Source organism: Arachis hypogaea, chromosome 5, assembly GCF_003086295.3.
Source record: "Arachis hypogaea cultivar Tifrunner chromosome 5, arahy.Tifrunner.gnm2.J5K5, whole genome shotgun sequence".
Lineage (NCBI taxonomy): Eukaryota > Viridiplantae > Streptophyta > Magnoliopsida > Fabales > Fabaceae > Arachis > Arachis hypogaea.
The window spans coordinates 43,884,629-43,904,051 of NC_092040.1; the positions used below are offsets into that span (position 1 = coordinate 43,884,629).

Below are 19,423 nucleotides of genomic sequence, written 5' to 3' on the forward strand. Positions count from 1 at the left end.
AAAGCTAACGTCCGGGGCTTCGATTTGATATATAATATACCATAGTTGCCCTGAGGCTAGGCGACGCGAACGCGTGATTCACACGGACGCGTCGCATCTGCGAACTTCAACCCGCGCGGCTGCGTGGGCGACGCCTCCGCGTCACTTGGCCGCGACCTGTACGGACCAGAAAGTGCTGGAAGTGACTTCTGGGCTGTTTCTGACCCAGTTTTCGGCCCAGAGAATACAGATTAGAGGCTATAAAGTGGGGGAATGCATCCATTCATCAGCATGCTTTCATAATTTACTTTTCATAGTTTAGATGTAGGTTTAGTTTTGAGAGAGGTTCTCTCCTCTTTCTTTAGGATTTAGGATTTAGGACTTCTCTTAGTTTTGAGTAACTCTCGATCCCAGGTTCAATGTTCTTTTACTCTATGTTATTTCTTATTTTCAGACATTTGAATGCTTGCTTGTATTAGTTATGTTGCCTATTTGGCCTATGCCACTTTCATGATGATTTTCTTATTTAATGATATTTGAGGTATTTCAGTTTATGATTGTTCCTTTTTATTATCCCCAATCTGAAGACAATTTTTATTCCAGCAGATTTAATTTCTTTTCCTTTTGGTCTTGGTTGAGAAATCAGTAACTCAGGAGTTATCTTAACTCAACATAATTGATAACTGTTATCTTTGCTAATTGAACTGAACTTCAATAATCCCAACCTTTTCTTAGGAAATAAATAGGATTCGAAGGTCAACTAATTAGTCCCTTGACTTTCCTTTGCTTTAGCAAAGGTTGACTAAGTGGAATTAAGATTCAACTTTCATTATTATTGATAAGAATAACTAAGTCTGGATTTCCAATTTCTCATACCTTGCCAAAGGGTTTGCTTTACAGTATTTATTTATTTTAATTGTCATTTAAATTATTTGTCATATTTATTCCTCATTCTCAAAACCCCAATTTTACCTTTTTCATAGCCAATAATAAGAACATACCTCCCTGCAATTCCTTGAGAAGACGACCCGAGGTTTAATACTCGGTTATCAATTTTAAGGGGTTTGTTACTTGTGACAACCAAAACGTTTGCACGAAGGGATTTCTGTTGGTTTAGAATCTATATCTATAATGCGACTATTTTTTTAAAATTCTTTACTAGCAAAAAATCCCAACGTCAATTATTCACAAATTTCAGGATTGCTGCACCTCTCCACAGTAACCCTTAATCTGAAAGAAAAAATTCATCTAAAAGTAAAAAAAAAAAAAAAACAAACCTCTGTTATCCAACGAACTACAACAAAAATGGCACTAATATAAGAGCTATTAGAAAAATTAATAAGTGAAGGTTGAAATTAACATCAAAGACACATGTTAAATTAAGAAGAGAGAGAATAGAAAATTCTAAATGCCCACAAGTCAACTGGGGGTGTTCTTTGAAAGTGAATTTACAAAAAGAAGATTTGAACTTAATTTCTTTGTTTATTTGCAGAGGTATACCAATATCAACCTCTCATTCATAGAGAAGTTTTTTTTTCTTTTTAAATATTTTTAGAACATATTTAATTTATGTTATAAAATTTTTTCTATATTTTAATCTTCTTTTTAAATTCCATTATTCTAAATTGAATAAGATTTAGATATACTAATTGTGTTAGAATTAGTAAAAAAAAAATAAGTTTGTTATCTTTTACTCCAAACTAATATTTCATTTTGTTTTATTTCATTTCTTCATATTTATTATAAAAATTTCTAAGTATTTTATTTTAATTCATGAAATTTATTATAAAAGAGTAAACATTTAATTGATTTTCAAAAAATTTTAAATCAAAATTTTATTTTTTAAAATTATTTTATTATGTAGAAGTCTTTGAAAATTATTTATGTATATCTGATAAATTGATTCTTTTATTGATTTGAAGCATGAATAATTTATCTTATAATGATATTTTTTGTAACTTAATTGTCCTGGTGAAGAAGCAGTAGAAGGTGAGAAGGAAGAATTTTAAATTGTGCAGAACAGAAATAAATCGAACATGTTATTATGGTGAAACAATTGTATAGTACTAAATGAATGGAACATTATCCATTATATAAATTCAAATTCGAACAGCTTTCTGCATAATGAACCGAACACGTACTCATGGTGAAACAATTGTATAGTACTGGTTGAACGAAACATAATCCATTATATAAAATCAAATTCAAACAGCTTTCTGCATAATGAGCCGAACGCGTATTCATGGTTAAACAATTGTATAGTACTGGATGAACAAAACATAATCTATTATATAAAATCAAATTCGAAACACCTCTGTCTACAATTTAGATATTATCAATTCAATTCAGACTCAGAATACCTGCGCTTATTCAATTCAATTCAATTCAATTTAGCAATTGCATTCCATTCAATTCGATTGAAAAAAATAATCCATCAGCAAAATATTGGTGTTGTTGGTATTGTTGACGATAACAAAAGAGGAGAAGAAGAAAAAGGAGAAGGAGAAAGAGGAGAAGGAGAAGGAGAAGTAGAGAAAGAGGAGGAGGAAAAGCAGAGAAGAGGAGAAGAAGAAAAAGGAGAAGGAGAAAGAGAAGGAGAAGAAGAAGAATCTGCGTGCACGAAGAAGAAGGAGGAGCAGGAAGAGGTATACGTGAATTTGAAAGAAAAAGAAGATGACGTATACGTGTATTTGAGAAAAGAGGAAAAAGCAGCGCGGAAAATGCGTGTAATGACGCTCTTTTAATGAGAGTAATTTTTGTTTGTGTTAAATCTATTTAAATAAAACTTAGATAAAAAAAATACTTGAATGTGTAGCATAACCCAATTCTAAATCATTATCATCCTCTATACTTAAACAATAATGTCACGGGAGTAAAAGAAAAAAAAAGATTTTAAACAACAAAAAATAAGAAAACCAGTAAATAAGAAAAGAAGATTATTATGTTAAATAATTTTGTTATAGAATTAATTTTTCTCTATTTATAGTTAATTCATGAGTTACTTTATTGATTGATTGTTATTTTTTGTTAATTTACTGTTAAAACTGAAAAATCATATAATTATAATTTAACACTCAAGTTTGACCAGTCAAAATTCGGAGAGCGATTTTCAACAAACACTTTTTCACAATCAACCAATCCGGACGCGCCACGTCATTATACGCTGCGTTGCAGGTATCCTTCTCCCCGTTCTTCAAATTCACACGAGAAATTGACTAGCCGATATTTTGGAATCAAAATCGAACGGCGCAGAAACGTAACAGTCTCTCTCCCTCTCCCTCTTGTTTCGTGTCTATCTGTTTCTCTCTACTAAACACGTTGGTCCACCGGCATTTCCCGGTTACCGGTTCTGTTAACTGCGAGCAGCGCGGCGAACATCTTTTGGGCCCACCTACCACCTTTCGCAACCGTCCTCCACCACCGCCACATATCCTCCTTTCCAAAAATAAAAAGATTCCTTTAGTATTTTTAAAAATATGGAAGTTACTATTACAAAATTACAATTTCTAAAATAATAATTATTTTTTAATTATTTAATTGGGTATTAAGGTTGTGATTTAAGAGAGATAAGGGCATGGAAGTGAAGGTCCCCCTCTATCAGATTTTGCTCCAAAATCACAACAAAAGAAACGCTTCTTCTCTTCTTCTTCTTCTTCTTCTGTGCTTCTGTCTCTCTGTGTTCTGCTCAGCTTACTCGCTTCTCTCTTCTTCTTTTCTTTAATGCTGGGTATGTATGTTATTCACAGATTCACTTGTTGTCTTGTAATCTTGTTACTTGTTTGAGTAGTTTCTAATTTCTCTGGTTTCGTTTTTGGTGTCTGAATGAGAGAGAGAAAGAAAAAAAAGAAAAGAAATCAAATGACCGGGTCTATCACCACCGTTTGCTTGCCTTCTTCTAATTTCTATAGTTGATTTGAATTGATAATTCTCTTGTAGTTTATGAATTGATCATTCTACTTTGTTTCCTGCATTGTTTGATCCGTAAAGCAAGCCCTATCTATCATGGATCCTGAACAGGAAAATTGGCTTATTTCTCAAACGAGATAACTATGAATGCATAGTTTAATTATTTTTTTTTAATAGAAAAAATTGTGCGGGTATGTATATAAGATGGCTTGGTTCTATTTGTGATTATTCTCTCTAATTGTGTTATTATATGGTATAATGATATTTATGATTATTTTTTTCTACTTATCATTAAGATATATATTTGTATTAATAAATAGAGCTATTTGTCGTAGTAGATGCTTCTGTTTGAGGCTTGTTCCTATGTTCAGTTCCTACCTACCTATCATAAAAGATGGCTTGGTTCTATTTATGATTATTTTCTTCGTTCTTGCATTCTCCTTCCGTGCCTGTGAAGGCACTCGTTCCAGACAACCTTCATAGAGTGGTTCCTTTCTGTGAGGACTCCATGGAATACTATAGTAGTGAGATTGAGTTGCTGATTATGGTGAGTGAAGAAAGTGTTTGGAAGATTATTTTTTGATTCAATTTGAAAATTTGGCCATCAAATATTAATCTTTTGGGGATTTTTTTTTGTTCCTATTTTTTTTTATCCAACCTTGTAAGGCTCTTGCGTTTTTATTTGAATGATCTTTTGGTTAATTTTGTTTTCGGTTTGTCGAATCATTTGGGACATGGGCATCATGATTAATGGATTTTATTCAAATTTTGAAATTTCCGGTTCTGCTTTGGAGGGTGTTATTGGTATGTTCAATTGAACTTTGTGTGTTGTTTCTGTTCTTTAGCTTCATGTCCTGCAATCTCTCGTATTTTTTCTCCAATAAATGATTATTTGGAGTCTATCTGAGTGCTTAGCTGATTGGATTTCAATCCGAATCATGTATTTTTTTTTTTTGCTTGATTTATTTCTGGGTGTTGATTTTGTTTCTGCAAACAAGAATCAAAATTTGAAACTAATGAATTGAATTTCTTCTATTTTGTTGGACAGATTCTTGAATTTGCTGGGAATTTGTCATTTCTGGATTGAGGCTTTCTTCGTGAAGTGCCCATTTGTTGTTGCTTTCTGCGGAGAGTTAGAGAGAGAGACATGTTCGAAGGTCGTTCCTGTGTGGTTTCGAGATTGTTTCCTAGCTCGTGCCAGGCAGAGAACAACTGGTCTTACATGAAATACCTGCCTGAGTTGGACATCAAGAATAATGGCAAGCGCCCTGCGGAAAATATTGCATCCGAGGATGAGAATCGTCCGAGGAAGTATACTAGGATGTTGGACTCCAAACAGAAATCCCCTGAGGATAATGAGAATTCTGTAGTTTCCCAAGAGGATCAGGAAACCATTGAGACATTGAGTATCTGCCAAGATGGCGACGAAGCTGGTGATTGGACTGATGACCAGTCATTGGCTGAACAAGAACAGCGTGATGATGATGATGATGATGATGATGATGATTCACTGGAATTTGGTGAGCATCATTCTGATCAACAGCAGCAGGGTGAACATGAAGATTTCTTGGATTCAAGTATTCATCAATCAGACGAAGAACAGCAAGAGGATGAACTTGTGGCAGATGATTCATTAGATTCTGGTGTTCGGCAACCGAATGAAGAACAGCAGCGGGTTGAACTCAGGGATTTATTAGATTCCGGTGTTCAGCTTGAGCTTGCTGTGAATTTATTGGAATCATGTGGTCAGCAATCTGATGACCACCAGCAGAACCATGCTGGGGGTTCATCAGATTCTGGCTCTCTCTTGCCACGCATGAACCGGGACAGCTCAATCACCTGTCTCAGCCGTTGCTCAAGGTCAGATTATGGCTCTCTTGCCTCTCTGAATAGGGGCTTCCGCAATGTAATCCGAAGCGGTGAGCTTTATAAATGGAGGAGACTAAATGGTATCATGGAACATTGGATTTATTTCTCCTATGCTCTCCTTGAATGGGAGGCCTATGATCCGATCCGTCAGCGATGGATGCATTTGCCAAGGATGGCCTCTAATGAGTGCTTCATGTGTTCGGATAAGGAATCTTTAGCCGTAGGTACCGATCTTCTTGTATTTGGGAGGGAGCTGCAATCCCTTGTTATATACAGATATAGTCTTTTGACAAACTCGTGGTCCTCCGGAATGAGGATGAATGCTCCGAGATGCTTGTTTGGCTCTGCTAGCCTCGGAGAGGTTGCAATCTTAGCTGGTGGGTGTGATTCTGATGGGCGTATCCTTGACTCTGCAGAGCTATACAATTCTGAGACTCAAACATGGGAATTACTCCCAAGCATGAAGAAACCCCGGAAGATGTGTTCCGGGGTATTCATGGATGGGAAGTTTTATGTTATAGGTGGAATCGGAGGAAGCGAGTCGAAGCTTCTTACATGTGGTGAGGAGTATGATTTACAGGCTAGGACTTGGACCGAGATTCCTAGCATGTCCCCTGGACGTAGCAACAGGGGGTCGGAGATGCCTGCAATGGCCGAGGCACCTCCGTTGGTTGCAGTTGTAAATAATGAATTGTATGCTGCTGATTATGCTGACATGGAGGTTAAGAAATACGATAAGGAAAGAAAATTGTGGATTGTGATTGGGAGACTGCCGGAGCGGGCAGTGTCGATGAATGGTTGGGGTCTCGCATTCAGGGCCTGCGGAAATAGGCTTATGGTTATTGGTGGACCTAGAACTCACGGCGAGGGATTCATCGAACTCAATTCATGGGTGCCGGGTGAAGGTCCTCCGCAGTGGAATCTACTCGCTAGAAAACGGTCCGGTAACTTTGTCTATAACTGCGCCGTGATGGGATGCTGAATAATTGAATTGTGTGAAGGTTAACACATCTTGACACTTCAAAGTCCTATGAAATTGTACAATGGTGATTCACCCATTGACATAGGAGTTTTGCTAATTGGTACCATTCCCCGTCTCTCTTTCTATGATATTTCGATTCGAAGTCTGGGGAGGAGACTCAAGATATTTATCAAGATTGGCTGAAAAGTTTGCTGGGGAGGAAGCTCATCAGTATTTGTTTCCAAAAATTCCGATTACTTTTTTGTTCGATTTAGTTGCCTCCATTTACATTGACATGAAAATTTTCTTGGTATCATGTAGCACAAAAGCAAGAAAAGGAGTATGTTAAATAATTGAAAAGTTCCAACACAAAATGTAGGTGACTGGTGCTGTCTGTTTTAAAAGATTTTAATCTTGAGAACACACAAACTAGACATTTGAATTTAATGATCACAAAGTTTCTTAGATTGAAGAAATGAAATAACTTTCTTAGAGTTGTTCATCAATTTTGAATTATGTATCAAACCAATTTTCTTATTTGAATTAATGATGGATTCGGATTGTATACTTTGTATGTGACCATTTAATTCATTACTTGCGCAGATAGATTTTTCTTGTCTTTTCCTTTTTTAAAGTATTATATTATGGATTTGTTCTTTTTGATGCAAGAATGCCAAAGAGCTAAATGCCTGAAACTACATATCAACATTCTTTTTGTTTTTCAGGCTTTCATGAAAAGCTTTCAGCAAAGATTACTATGTTGCTTCAAAGGCCCTTAAGCCATAGAAGCATATTTTATTTTATTTTTATTGCCTTTTGGCTTCATAATTGCATTCTCATGAAACCATATTTTAAGATTATAGTGACCATCTTAAATGTATAGTTTTGTACCTGAGTTCCCATTATTGGACATTAAACTCCTTAAACACCCATAGAGCATCCATCCTAGCCCGGTGTAATATTGTTCTCTCAGTTCCCCATTATATTATAATAAAGTGATAAAGTGAGAGCTTAATTATTATTAAATTTGTAATTCTTATTATATGTATGTTCTATTATTCTAATTTAAAAGTGATTATTTTATTATTTTATCAACTCCTTCACTTTAGATCTTGATTTATGCTTTTATCATCATTATTTTTTTTTGGGTACATCAAAAAATTTGTATATATAACACATATTTTATAAAAATTAGGTATATAGTGAAGGAGGTGAGAGTTGAATCTACAATTTTTTTTATGTAATAACTTACAATAAGTGAACAACTATTATACTAGTTAGTTAATTTAATAATTTAGAGAATTAATTTTTTATTTTTTATTTTATTAATATGTATGAAATACGAAATGATTGAATTTTATATTTGCTTTGAAAAAAATTGATATTTCTGCAAGTAATATAGAGTAGGGTTTATAACTTTAGAATGCGAGTAGAGTTAGAGATGAGAGATTCTCAATTTACGAATAAAGTAAAGTAGAGTTTTAATAAAATTTTTAACTGGCGAATAAGGTTAGGATTTTACCCTACCATACCCATTGCTTTAGCCCCCTATACAGAATAGCGTTGAATTGTGTTCACCAAAGTGATGGAAGTATGGTCCGAAAATCAATCATTCTTAGAAAGAATAATAGTGACAATTGATGTGTAAACAAGTAAACAAAGAGCAAAGCTTTTGTTTTTGTTTTATTTGTCTTTTGTGTGAAGTGTGATAACAAATCCTATTAATATTGGGCCTTATGTTGTGAATAACTAGTGTTGCAAGTCCAAGAAAGGAAACCTGTAGATCACAGTAAAAAAGCTCTCTGGTATTTACCAAAAAAAAAAAATTCTCTGGTAGAAGTTTTGGCGGGAAAGTATGAGTGAGAATTACGAAGAAGCAACGAAACGAGTTTTGAATTTTCGATGTTTGTGATTACTTGTTAGAGAGTTTGAACTTTGAACTTTGAACTTGGAAGCTTTGGCTTCGCAAACTGGAAGGAAAAAAATCCCTTACATTTCGTTTCCCAATTTCATGAAACTTTGCCCTCGCAGGAAAGACGTAATGCGACACTGTGCCTTTAAGGGAGAATCTGGTAACACCAGCAACGAGGCTACGCCACCGAGTTCTGCCATGTTCAAGACGGAATCTGTCGGCATCTTCATGTCTTCGATGCCGGAGACTCAGAGTTCCGAAAGCTTTGACGCCGGTGAAAGCACTCAGAAGGAAGACGACGTTTTCCACACGCCGCCTGAGAAGTCGTCGGTTCCCAGCTCCGGCGAGAAGCCGTTGGATGACTGCACGCTCAATCCGCAGCTTGATGCTTCCGATGAGTCTCTGGAGTTCGTCGATTTTGGTGATTCCCAGGGAGCGGGGCGCATCAGTTTGGATAGGGACTCTGATTTAGGGTTTTCGGAGACACAAAGGGATCAAAAGGAATTGGTCTCTTGGAGCCATCGGGGAATTAAACGAGATGGTGTTGATGAAGATACTGATGAGTTGCAGGTTAAAAAATCGAAAATCTCCCAGCCACAATCAGGTAGTGATTTTTCTAGGGCTTATTTGGGGATTGAATCTCTGGAAACCCCAGAGAGTAATGAGCATTGCATGGGGCTTGTTGATGTTGAACTTCTGCAAGTTCTTCCTGCTGAGGGACAAGTGAGTGGGGCCAATGAAATCTCAATGCTTGAGAATGAATGTAATGAAGAAAATCAAAACATGGAGAATTCAGCTTGTGGATTGGAGTTTTCTCCAGAAGAAAATGTTCAGAAGAAAAATAAGAGCTCCTTTATTTTCGATGTTTTGAGGTTTCTAGCAGAGAGAGAAGTTGAGAAATTGAACTCTGATAACAAGGAAGCGGGTGGTGCTGCTGCCCCTGCTGCTGCCCCTGCTGCTGCTGATGATGATGATGATGATTTGGATGTTGTGGAGATTGATGGCATTGATTTCCCTCGTCCAAGGTGGTGGCCTAACAACAACAAAGACTTGTCCCACTAGGTGAGATCAACTATATGATCAAATGCCACATCATGTCTTGAATCTTACCTGAACTTAGCTGATATATGTTTATAAAGTTCATTTAGTGTAGACCTTGTTCGTAAGAAGACTATAACTATTAGTACATGCAGGTTCTTTTTCATTTGAATTTCCAAAATCAATCAAGGTTTGCAATAGAACTGTGTTAGAGAAACTTTGTTCAAACTATATGATTTGGAGATTTCTAAATGGAAAACCAAACCTGCTATAAATGACATATATATTTGGTTTTGGGTTCTAATGCTGGGAAGATATGTAAGGTGTGTTTTGGATCTTTTATCTGTGGCAACGAAGGTTCAACTCTAATTATGTAATTTATTGTTATTTTTATTAGTTTTTTGTGTGTATTTCAAGTCTTGATCATTTTTTCTGTTTTTTGATCTCTGAATATATATATATATATATATATATATATATATATATATATATATATATATATATATATACACTGCTATAGCTTGTATATATATTGACGGTGGGATAACATTGATGCCATTTTAAAAGTTTTGGGATAAAAATAGGATGATTAAAATATTAGGGACCGAAATAAGATCCACCCCAAACGTTGGAAACCAAAATAGTACTTTACCCATTATTTAATTATGGATTTGTTCTTTTTGATGCAAGAATGCCAAAGAGCTAAATGCTTGAAACTACATATCAACATTCTTTTTGGTTTTCGGGCTTTCATGAAAAGTTTTTAGCAAAGATTACTATGCTGCTTCAAACACTCTTCAGCCATAGAAGCATATTTTATTATTTATTTATTGCCTTCGGTCTTCATAATTGCATTGCATGAAATCTTATTTTGGCCTATGATCATGCAATTGCCAACTTGAATTTAAAATCCATTTCAGAAATGATTTATCTTCCCAATATATGTGATCTTAACAACTAAACAGAACAAGATTTGATTGCTTTCTAATATTCCAAGACATTTGATTAAGTCATACTGGTGAAGATTACAGTGACCATCTTTTATTTTTTTTTGTCAGAGCAGTGACCATCTTGTATAGTTTTGTAGCTGACTTCCCATTATTGGACATTGAAGTCCTTAAACACCCATATAGCTTCCGTCGTAGCACGGTGTAATATTGTTCTCTCAGTTCCCTTTTATGGTTTTATGATCACTGTCATTTATTTTTAATTTTGGTACATCAAGAAACAAGAAATAAAGAACCTTTGCCTACTAGTTGAAGTTGATTACACAGATCAAATTTTGTCATTGAATTCTATCATATATTATGCTATGTTTTGTTCTTACTTCATTTATGATAAAAAAATACTATGCTTTATGAATGTTAATTGGGAAGTTGTAAAATTCCCTATCACTTCTAATATAAATTCAAATACCAAAACCATTCCCATGTGAAATAAATAAAATGAACCCGAACCAAGATTCATGACAAGCTCAGATGTACTCTTATCATCATTCAAAATGTTATGGGGAATCGTCTTTGATAATTTACTAGTTCTTTAGAGTGGTATAAAGTTTATTGATTATATAATTATATGTCTAGATACAAAAATTATTGTATGTTCATATTTTATCAAGTTTCCTTGATTACTAATCAATGATATTTATTGACTTAAATAAATAAATATAATGCACTTGATCTGAGAAAAGCTTATAAATACCATTTAGTACTAAGTTAAAAAAAAGAGATGGGCATCAAAACCCACTCTACTTCATTCCTGATACGTGGTACCTTGTCTAAAAGAGTGATAACAGAGAGAAGAAAGAATAGAAGAATTGAGATGCAAAAATAAATGAATGGAATACTGTTCTCTTAAGATTTGATACAAGTGTCTATATATACATCACATTAACCCAAGGACCTTAACTATTCATAAATGTCATAACAGAAACAGTTATGAGCTATAATTGACTCATCTTTGCCAATTAAGTAATATGAAATATGTCCTTAAACTTATCAATTGGTAAAAGTGAGAAAGATTTAGTCAATATATCTGTAATTTGTTGCTGTTGGAACATAAGTTACTGCCACTGCCTCATTAATAACACAATCTCGAACAAAATATAGATTCAGTTCGAAATGGTTGGTGAGATTATGTTGTATTAAATTATAGGCCAGAAAAATTGTAGGCGTATTGTCACAAAACACTGGACAAAGTGAGACATGATTGATGTAAAGTTGGATCCAAAGAAACTCCGAAAACACTGTTGCTAATACTCTAAACTCTGCCTCAGTAGACCTGCGACTGACTGTAGTTTACTTGCTGCATTGTGGCGAAACTAAATTGGGACCATAAAACACAATACGCTGAAATTGATTTTCTGTCGTCCAACTCAGCTGTCCAATTAGAATCTGAAAATGAAGATGAACGTAAATTAGCAGTCTTATTAAAGACATATTGGCTAATTTTATCCAAAGAAAGAGAAATATCTGGTGGAATAACTATTGCATATTGCAATCTCTCCTATAATAGAGTGAACGATGAACTAACCATAGGAGTGCTCATAGGTTTAGGTTTATGCATGCTAGCTTTTGACAGCAATTCCTTGATGTATTCAGTTTGATTGAATGATATTAGGGAATCAGAATGTTTAATAGCTTCAATACCGTGAAAGAAAGTTAAATCCCCTAAGTCCTTAAGTATGAAAGTAGAATATAACTAATTAATAATGTATGTAATCTTTGTGTCATTATTTCTAGTAACGAGCTCGTCATCATCATAAATCAAAATATAGGTGATTGAATTGACAATAAATCTAGTAAATAAAGTGGGATCGAATTTTGTAATTTTAAAACCAAACTTTTGAAATGTGAGAGTAATAGCAAGATACTAGGCTTTATGAGCTTGTTTTAGCCCATATATAGCCTTATTCAATTTACAAACTAATGCCGGATACTACGACCATCGAGGAAGCTGACCAACTTCATCGGAACAAGAAAAACTCCGGAATGATGAAAGAGGCTTTGGAGGTGAAACCTCAAGAGTGGTAAGGGAAGAAGAGTGGATGTTTATCAAGACCTCCTCGTAGGACCCAATGGAAAGAGGAGAACCTATGCTGACTTAGTCATGCATGGTAGTGCTGATCCCCATGCATAGAAAGGAAACTCTAGTGGTGCAGAAGACTCTTCAGAGACTGACTCAGAAGAGGAAAACCCAGAAGATGCTATGGAGATACTAGAGATAAGTCAAATGCAAAGAGAAGCATTAAGGAGATGCAGAAAGGAAGAAAGAGCCATTCCCTCTATTTTGGTGAAGAGAATGCAGAATGGAACTATTAGCATCTACTACTAGAAAATTATTTATTATTCTTGACAGATTTTATCTTAAGGAAGTACAGACAGATTTTAGGAGGGAATTTTTGTTGAAAACAAAAGAAAATAAATTAGCATAAATTACAGATAAAAAAAAGAATTTGTCGATAATTCTGTCAATTTTTTTTTTCATGAAAAATAGTTACCAACAAAAAATTTGTCTATATTTAAATGAATAAAAACGTTGCATTTTATTAAATTATTACAGACAAATATTCTGTCTATAATTTAAAATATTCCGCAGAAAAAATTAAATTAAACCTAGCATTGCCCCCACCCTATCGCTCCATTCACACCACACATCACTTTTATCGAGTTCCACTCTCTGTCAACGAGCTACTTCTTCTCTCTGCCGCTGCCACCGCCGCTCGCATCGCATGAGCCCCCTCCACCACTCGCGTCTCATGAGGCCCCTCCGCTACCGCTCTCGTCGCGTTGCTCCCTTCGTCGCATTGCTCCCTTCATCGCCATTGTCGCAGAGCTCTCTCCGCCGCTCTCGTCGCGTCTGCTCCCTTCATCGCCGTCGTCGCAGAGCTCTCTCCGCCGCTACTCTAATCCAAACACTATTTTTGTGATTCTGTTGCTTGGAGGTTAGATTTTCATTCTGCTAATTAACCGAAACTGAAGCCTTTCGTTTTTCTTCGCTTGGAGATTAGATTTTCAATTTCATGCAATTAATTTCTCTTTTCAATTTCATAGAATGGTGTGATATAATTCAGCAAGATATATACTGTTCGTAATCTCTGACCTATTCGTAATTCCTCTTTTCAATTTCATGGAATGGTGTGATATATGCTATAGTTGTCTAGAACAGAAATTTAATTCAGTTAATACTTAGTTTGGATTCATCAATTTCAGCTTTCTGCTATCTCTTGTTCAGCGGTTAGTTCCTTCAGCGTTTTGTTCCTTTCCTTGTTCTTGTTCTGCGATTTGATCATGGTGATTGATGATTTTCTTATGTTGATTTTTGCAGGAGCTTAATTTGGGAAGGAATAGGGTAAGCATTCGCAATGAGTTCATCACTGCACTCTTAATTTTAGAAATGCAAATATTTTTGTTAATTTCGATTCGATGCGTTTCGTCTCAGATAAAAACTTTGCAACATGAGATTTCATGCAGATCTGCTTTAATCAAAGCCAATGTCCTAAAAGCTGGTAGTAACAAAGATGGGGACATAACAACTTTACAGCTATCATAGTGCATAGAAAGAGATCATTGTCATATTTCCCTCTGCAATGATATAAACCAATCTATCTTCATGTGTCTCATGTTCTAATCTTTATTTTCCTTCTACCACATTAATGGATTGATGCCAATTTACAATTGAAAATTTGACCATATTTCTTGTAGTCTTGTAGACCTTTTCTTTTAATTTTAATTGAATGAAATTACCATAGCTGAAGAACAATCTAATACAGGAGAACTCATTTGTCAACAACAATATAGATCATATTATTGCTTTAACATAATCATGCAATTGCTTCTCAATTTCTGTCAATTAGAAAGATATGTTAACTGAATTTTCAATCCTTCACTGAAATGGTGGTCAAGTTCTAGAAGTTCATGGTGCTTGCTTTCTAACAAGGTTGCATGTTCTTGTAATTGAATATATATAATGCAAGCTGAATTGTCTTTATAATCCATAAAGAATCATGGTTCTACTATATATGGTTCTTGTTGGGCAGGGCATTGGGGTGACCAGTCACTTTACACCTACATGGTTCTGCTATATATGTTGCCAAACATAGTGACTGTATTACTCTTTTTCCTTCCACCTGTGCGGGGAAAGTTGGAGCGATCTAATATGCGACTCATCACACTCTTAATGTGGTGGGCTCAGGTGAGTAGCACAGGCTATTAGTCTTTGCATTTTATTTTTCTAACTAAATGTTATGTGTCTAACAATCACTTCACTGCAGCCAAAATTATATGTAGGAAGGGGAATGCAGGAGAACATGTTGTCACCACTGAAGTAAGTGTGAAAATCTTATAAATTTCCTTTATTTATCACCAAGTTTTTCAAGATGTGGAATTCAGAAGTCAGAAGGATGAGCATAAATGCATAACTACCATTGTTTTTGTTATATTACACATAGTTTACTATATAAGTTTCGTGAGAAACTTCACCATTCTAGTTAAAAGACTTCATGAAGAATATATCTATGTACTTGCTGTTCAAATTTTCACTATATTATTTTTGAAACTTTTTCGGTCACTATATTGTAGACACAAATGTTCTATTTTTGGGCCATTATTTTTTATTTTCCTATTGATCGACTAAAGATTTAATATTGAATTCTTGGCACATATATGCTGCTTCTATAATAAAGTTTGACTTTCCATATATTTTGATATTAAAGTATATGATTGTACTTTGTTATGGCAGGTATACCTTATTTTGTCCTAATTTATTTGTGAACAATACATATATTAATTATAATCATAAATTATGTTATTTTAAATTAGAATTATTCTCCACATACAAGCGTTTTTACATACAAGTCATACAAGTCATTTATATTTACGCGTTTTTCATGTTTTTCTCCGTGTCTCTTTTTCTTCTTCTTCTTCTTCTTCTTCTTCTTTTTCATAATTTTTCTCTCATTATTGTCGTCATCAACACCACCTCTTCCTCCTTCTTTTTTCATTGAAAATTCTTCTCCTCTTTTCGTTTTCTCTTTTTCCTTCATCATTAGTTATCTCGTTGTTGAAGATAATAAATAATTCAAATTCAGATTGTCAATTGAACTAGAACGAAATTGATTATTATTTTAAATCCAAGGCTAAGGTGTGGTTCAATTTAGAAGAAAAAATATAGCATTAGAAAAAAAAATTTTCTGCAGCAAATTTGAGTGTAGTACGAAGATATTTGGGTGTAACACGAAAATATTTAGGTGGATTTCAAGAATTTTTGGGTGTATTTTTATTCTGATAAATTTTGCATAATTCAAAACTCTTCCTCTTCTTCCTTCTCATCTTCTACTGTTTCTTTTTTTATCATTATTACCGTCTTCCTTTTTTTTATTCATCTTTTTTTATTTTACCTTTTCAAGTTCCTTCTTGTTTTACTCTCTTAATAAAAATAAAAACAAAAAAATCAAACAAAGAAGAAGAAACACATAATGCTGCAAAATCACTTGAAAGAAGATGAACTTACATTCATTTAACTAAAAGAAAGAAAGAAATAAGGGAAAAAAAGAAAAAAACGTAGCATTAGAGAAAATATTTTTCTCTATTTGCAGCAAATTTGGGTGTAACACGAAGATATTTGGGTGTATTTTAAGAACTTTTGGGTGTATTTTTATTCTGTTAAGTTCTACATAATTCAAAACTCTTCCTCTTCCTTCTTCTCATCTTCTACTGTTTCTTCTTTTTTTATCATCATCACAATTTTTTTCTTCTTTTTTTTTCTTATTCATCTTTTCTATTTTATTTTACCTTCTTAAGTTTCTTCTTGTTTTACTCTCTTAACAAGAATAAAAACAAAAAAATCAAACAAATAAGAAGAAAAAACACATAATGCTGCAAAATTACTTGAAAGAGGATGAGCTTACATTCATTTAACTAAAAAAAAGAAAGAAATAAGAAAAAAAGAAGAAAAAAATACAGCATTGAAAATATTTTTCTGTATTTACAGCAAATTTGGGTGTAACACAAGGATATTTGGGTGTAATACGAAGATATTTGGGTGTATTTTTATTCTGATAAGTTCTACATAATTCAAAACTCTTCCTCTTCCTCCTCTTCATCTTCTACTGCCCCTTGATCTTCTACTGCTTCTTCTTCCTCATCTTATTTCGTTTCCTTATAATTCTTCTTGGGAGAAAAAATCAAACAAAGAAGAAAAAATACATAATATTGCAAAATCAATAGAAAGGGGAGGAGGAAAAAAACGCAACAACGACAATGGTAATAAAAACACAACGATGAAGATGAAACACGCGAAGAAAAAGGAGGAGAAACGCAAAGAAAAAGGAGAAGAAGAGGAAGGAAGAGGACGAGAAGGAGGAACGTGAAGAAGAAGTGTCGTGCATGTTATCACACTCCAGTGGGTAAATGTTATTTTTGTTAGATTTGACCCAACTTGTAAGACTTATAAGCCAAAAAGACTTGTATGTGTAGCATATTTCTTCAAATTAAATGACTTATATAATGGTGGTCTTATTTATTGTTATAAATGCTAAATTGGATAAGTCATAATTACTTCTTATTTGAAATTAAATGAGAATAAAACCAGATATTATCTTTTATTTTTTAGATAATTATCTTTTGAATTTTAGATACTATTTTATTTAGGTTTTAGGATTTAATGGGTGCCATGCTCTCAGTCCCCAATATACTAAAGTCGCATCAGTAACACTTTTTCCACCAGAGAAGTTGCAATTCAGCCGTCTAAAAATACAAAAGATTTTAGTTGATGAAAATTAAAAGAACCACAAAATTCAAACTTTTCCAATCATGATTTAACTTCATAAATTTAGGTACGTTTTCGCATTCAAGTATTTTATTTCAATATGAATAATGTTTGGGTTAACGAATTTTAAGAAAATTTTAACAAGTGGTTTTAAAATCATTTATGATTGAATCATTAAAAAATAATAAATTTATTTTTGTTCGTATTCGATGTTTTCGATTTAGATTTGTAAACTCAAATTTAAATCTATGGTGTTTCTATTTTCTTGCGTAAAAGCGGATTTCAATGTTCATTAATGGAATGGTATTATATACATTGAATAAAAAAAAAATGAGAAAAGAATCATTCAATCCTATTATTATTATTATTATAATTATCATTCAAATATATGAAATTTTTTATTCTTATTGTCCTTTTGATATTGACGCAATACTATGGATTTATATGTATTACGAGTTTCTCAAGGAAACTTTATGAATTTCGATATTGTCACGTCAAGCATTACAATTGATATATTAATTATATATATATATATATTTTTCGTATTATTGAATTAGAATTGTCTCGTTTTAATTGTGTGCACACTATTAATTTGGTGTAATAATTGATTATCCTTTTAGGATATAAGGATTGTTATGTATATGTCATTTATACGAATATTAATCTACTTAAAAAAGATTTATATTTGGCTAAGTTATGTGTACACGTTAATAATATTTGAGTAATAAAAAATAATATTTATTATTTATGCAAACAGTAATTGACCCAAAAAAAGTTTATTATTTAGCCAAATAATAAGCATTACACACTTGCGATAAATAATCGGTTAAAAGAAAGTTATTATTTGACCAATTAATAAAAAATATATGCGATAATAAATAAGTTGCAAAGTTTAAGTTTCCATGTGCGTATTTAGTCGGTTCAAAGAAAGGCTTAATGTATGATAGGAATTTTGACAATATTTGATTACTGCAATGAGAATATCACTTATAGTTAATTTTTCTATCCAAAAATTAAAAATTAATGTTGTTCTGGATATCTCAATATGGATTTTTTTTCTCATTATTTAACTAAAATTTACTGCATGTTTTCCTTGTCCTAATTCAAAAACTATGGCTTCAATTGCTAATGTTTCTGCACAAATTAGCAATATTTTTATGTTGAATGATTAAAACTTTAAAGTTTGAAAGGATACCGTAGAGATTGTCCTCGATTGTATGAATCTGGATATAGCTTTTCGAGAGGATAAACCCACTTTCACTATAGAAAATCTCAATGAGGTTAAAATAGAGAAGTAGGATAGATCCAATCGAATGAGTATTATAATTATGAAACGCTCAATTCCCAAGGCATTTTGAGGCTCAATTACTGAGGATAAAGATGCCAAACAGTTCCTGAAAGATGTTAAAAAATTTTTTGCTAAAAATGAAAAGGCAGAGGCAAGTGGCCTTTTGAGCAAACTTGTCTCCATGAGGTATAAAGGTAAAGGGAACATAAAGGAGTACATTATGAAAACGTCTCATCTTTCTTCTAAATTGAAAGTACTAAAGTTAGAGTTGTCTGAAGATTTACTTGTGCATTTCATTTTGATCTCCCTTCCTACACACTTTGGGCAATTCAAAGTGAATTATAACACTCTGAAGGACACTTGGTCCCTAAATGAACTTATATCTCACTGTGTGCAATAAGAAGAGAGGTTGCAGCAAGATAAGACTGAAAGTGCTCACATAGTTTCATCTTCTCATTATAAAAAAAAAAGTGTGATACTACTGCGGATACACCTTCTAAGCAGAAAAGGCTAAGAAACAGGATCAAGCTTCAACCTGTTTCTTATGTAAGAAGGTGGGACACATGATGTCATGAAGAAGGATTGTACCAAATATGCCACTTGGCGTGTAAAGAAGGGTATGATTCCTATTTTCGTTTGTTCTGAGACTAGTTCAAGTTATGCACCTATTGATACTTGGTGGGTAGATTCTACTGCTACTACT

At 33.6% G+C, this 19,423-nt stretch overlaps 1 protein-coding gene and 1 long non-coding RNA gene across 3 annotated transcripts; both read left to right on the forward strand.

Moving 5' to 3' along the window:
* Positions 1 to 3,388: 3,388 nt before the first annotated feature.
* Positions 3,389 to 7,282, forward strand: LOC112801530 (F-box/kelch-repeat protein SKIP11). Of its 2 annotated transcripts, XM_072237225.1 has the most exons (3): positions 3,550 to 3,706; positions 4,343 to 4,432; positions 4,934 to 7,282. In XM_072237225.1, exon 3 carries the CDS (start codon positions 5,033 to 5,035, stop codon positions 6,734 to 6,736), a length of 1,704 nt encoding a protein of 567 aa, XP_072093326.1. In that variant the 5' UTR covers positions 3,550 to 3,706; positions 4,343 to 4,432; positions 4,934 to 5,032; the 3' UTR covers positions 6,737 to 7,282. The 2 variants fall into 2 exon arrangements, with proteins under 2 accessions (XP_025700104.1, XP_072093326.1); XM_025844319.3 differs by lacking the exon at positions 4,343 to 4,432 and having other exon boundaries at positions 3,389 to 3,706.
* Positions 7,283 to 13,270: 5,988 nt separating this feature from the next.
* LOC112801531 (uncharacterized) lies at positions 13,271 to 15,233 on the forward strand. The gene is made up of 4 exons (XR_003201931.3): positions 13,271 to 13,608; positions 13,992 to 14,015; positions 14,704 to 14,858; positions 14,938 to 15,233. It is a non-coding gene; the product is annotated as an uncharacterized lncRNA (long non-coding RNA).
* The last annotated feature ends 4,190 nt before the right edge of the window (positions 15,234 to 19,423 follow it).

Coding starts and splice junctions, on each gene's coding strand:
- LOC112801530 (XM_025844319.3), top strand. CDS start 5,033: ATGTTCGAAGGTCGTTCCTGTGTGGTTTCGAGATTGTTTCCTAGCTCG.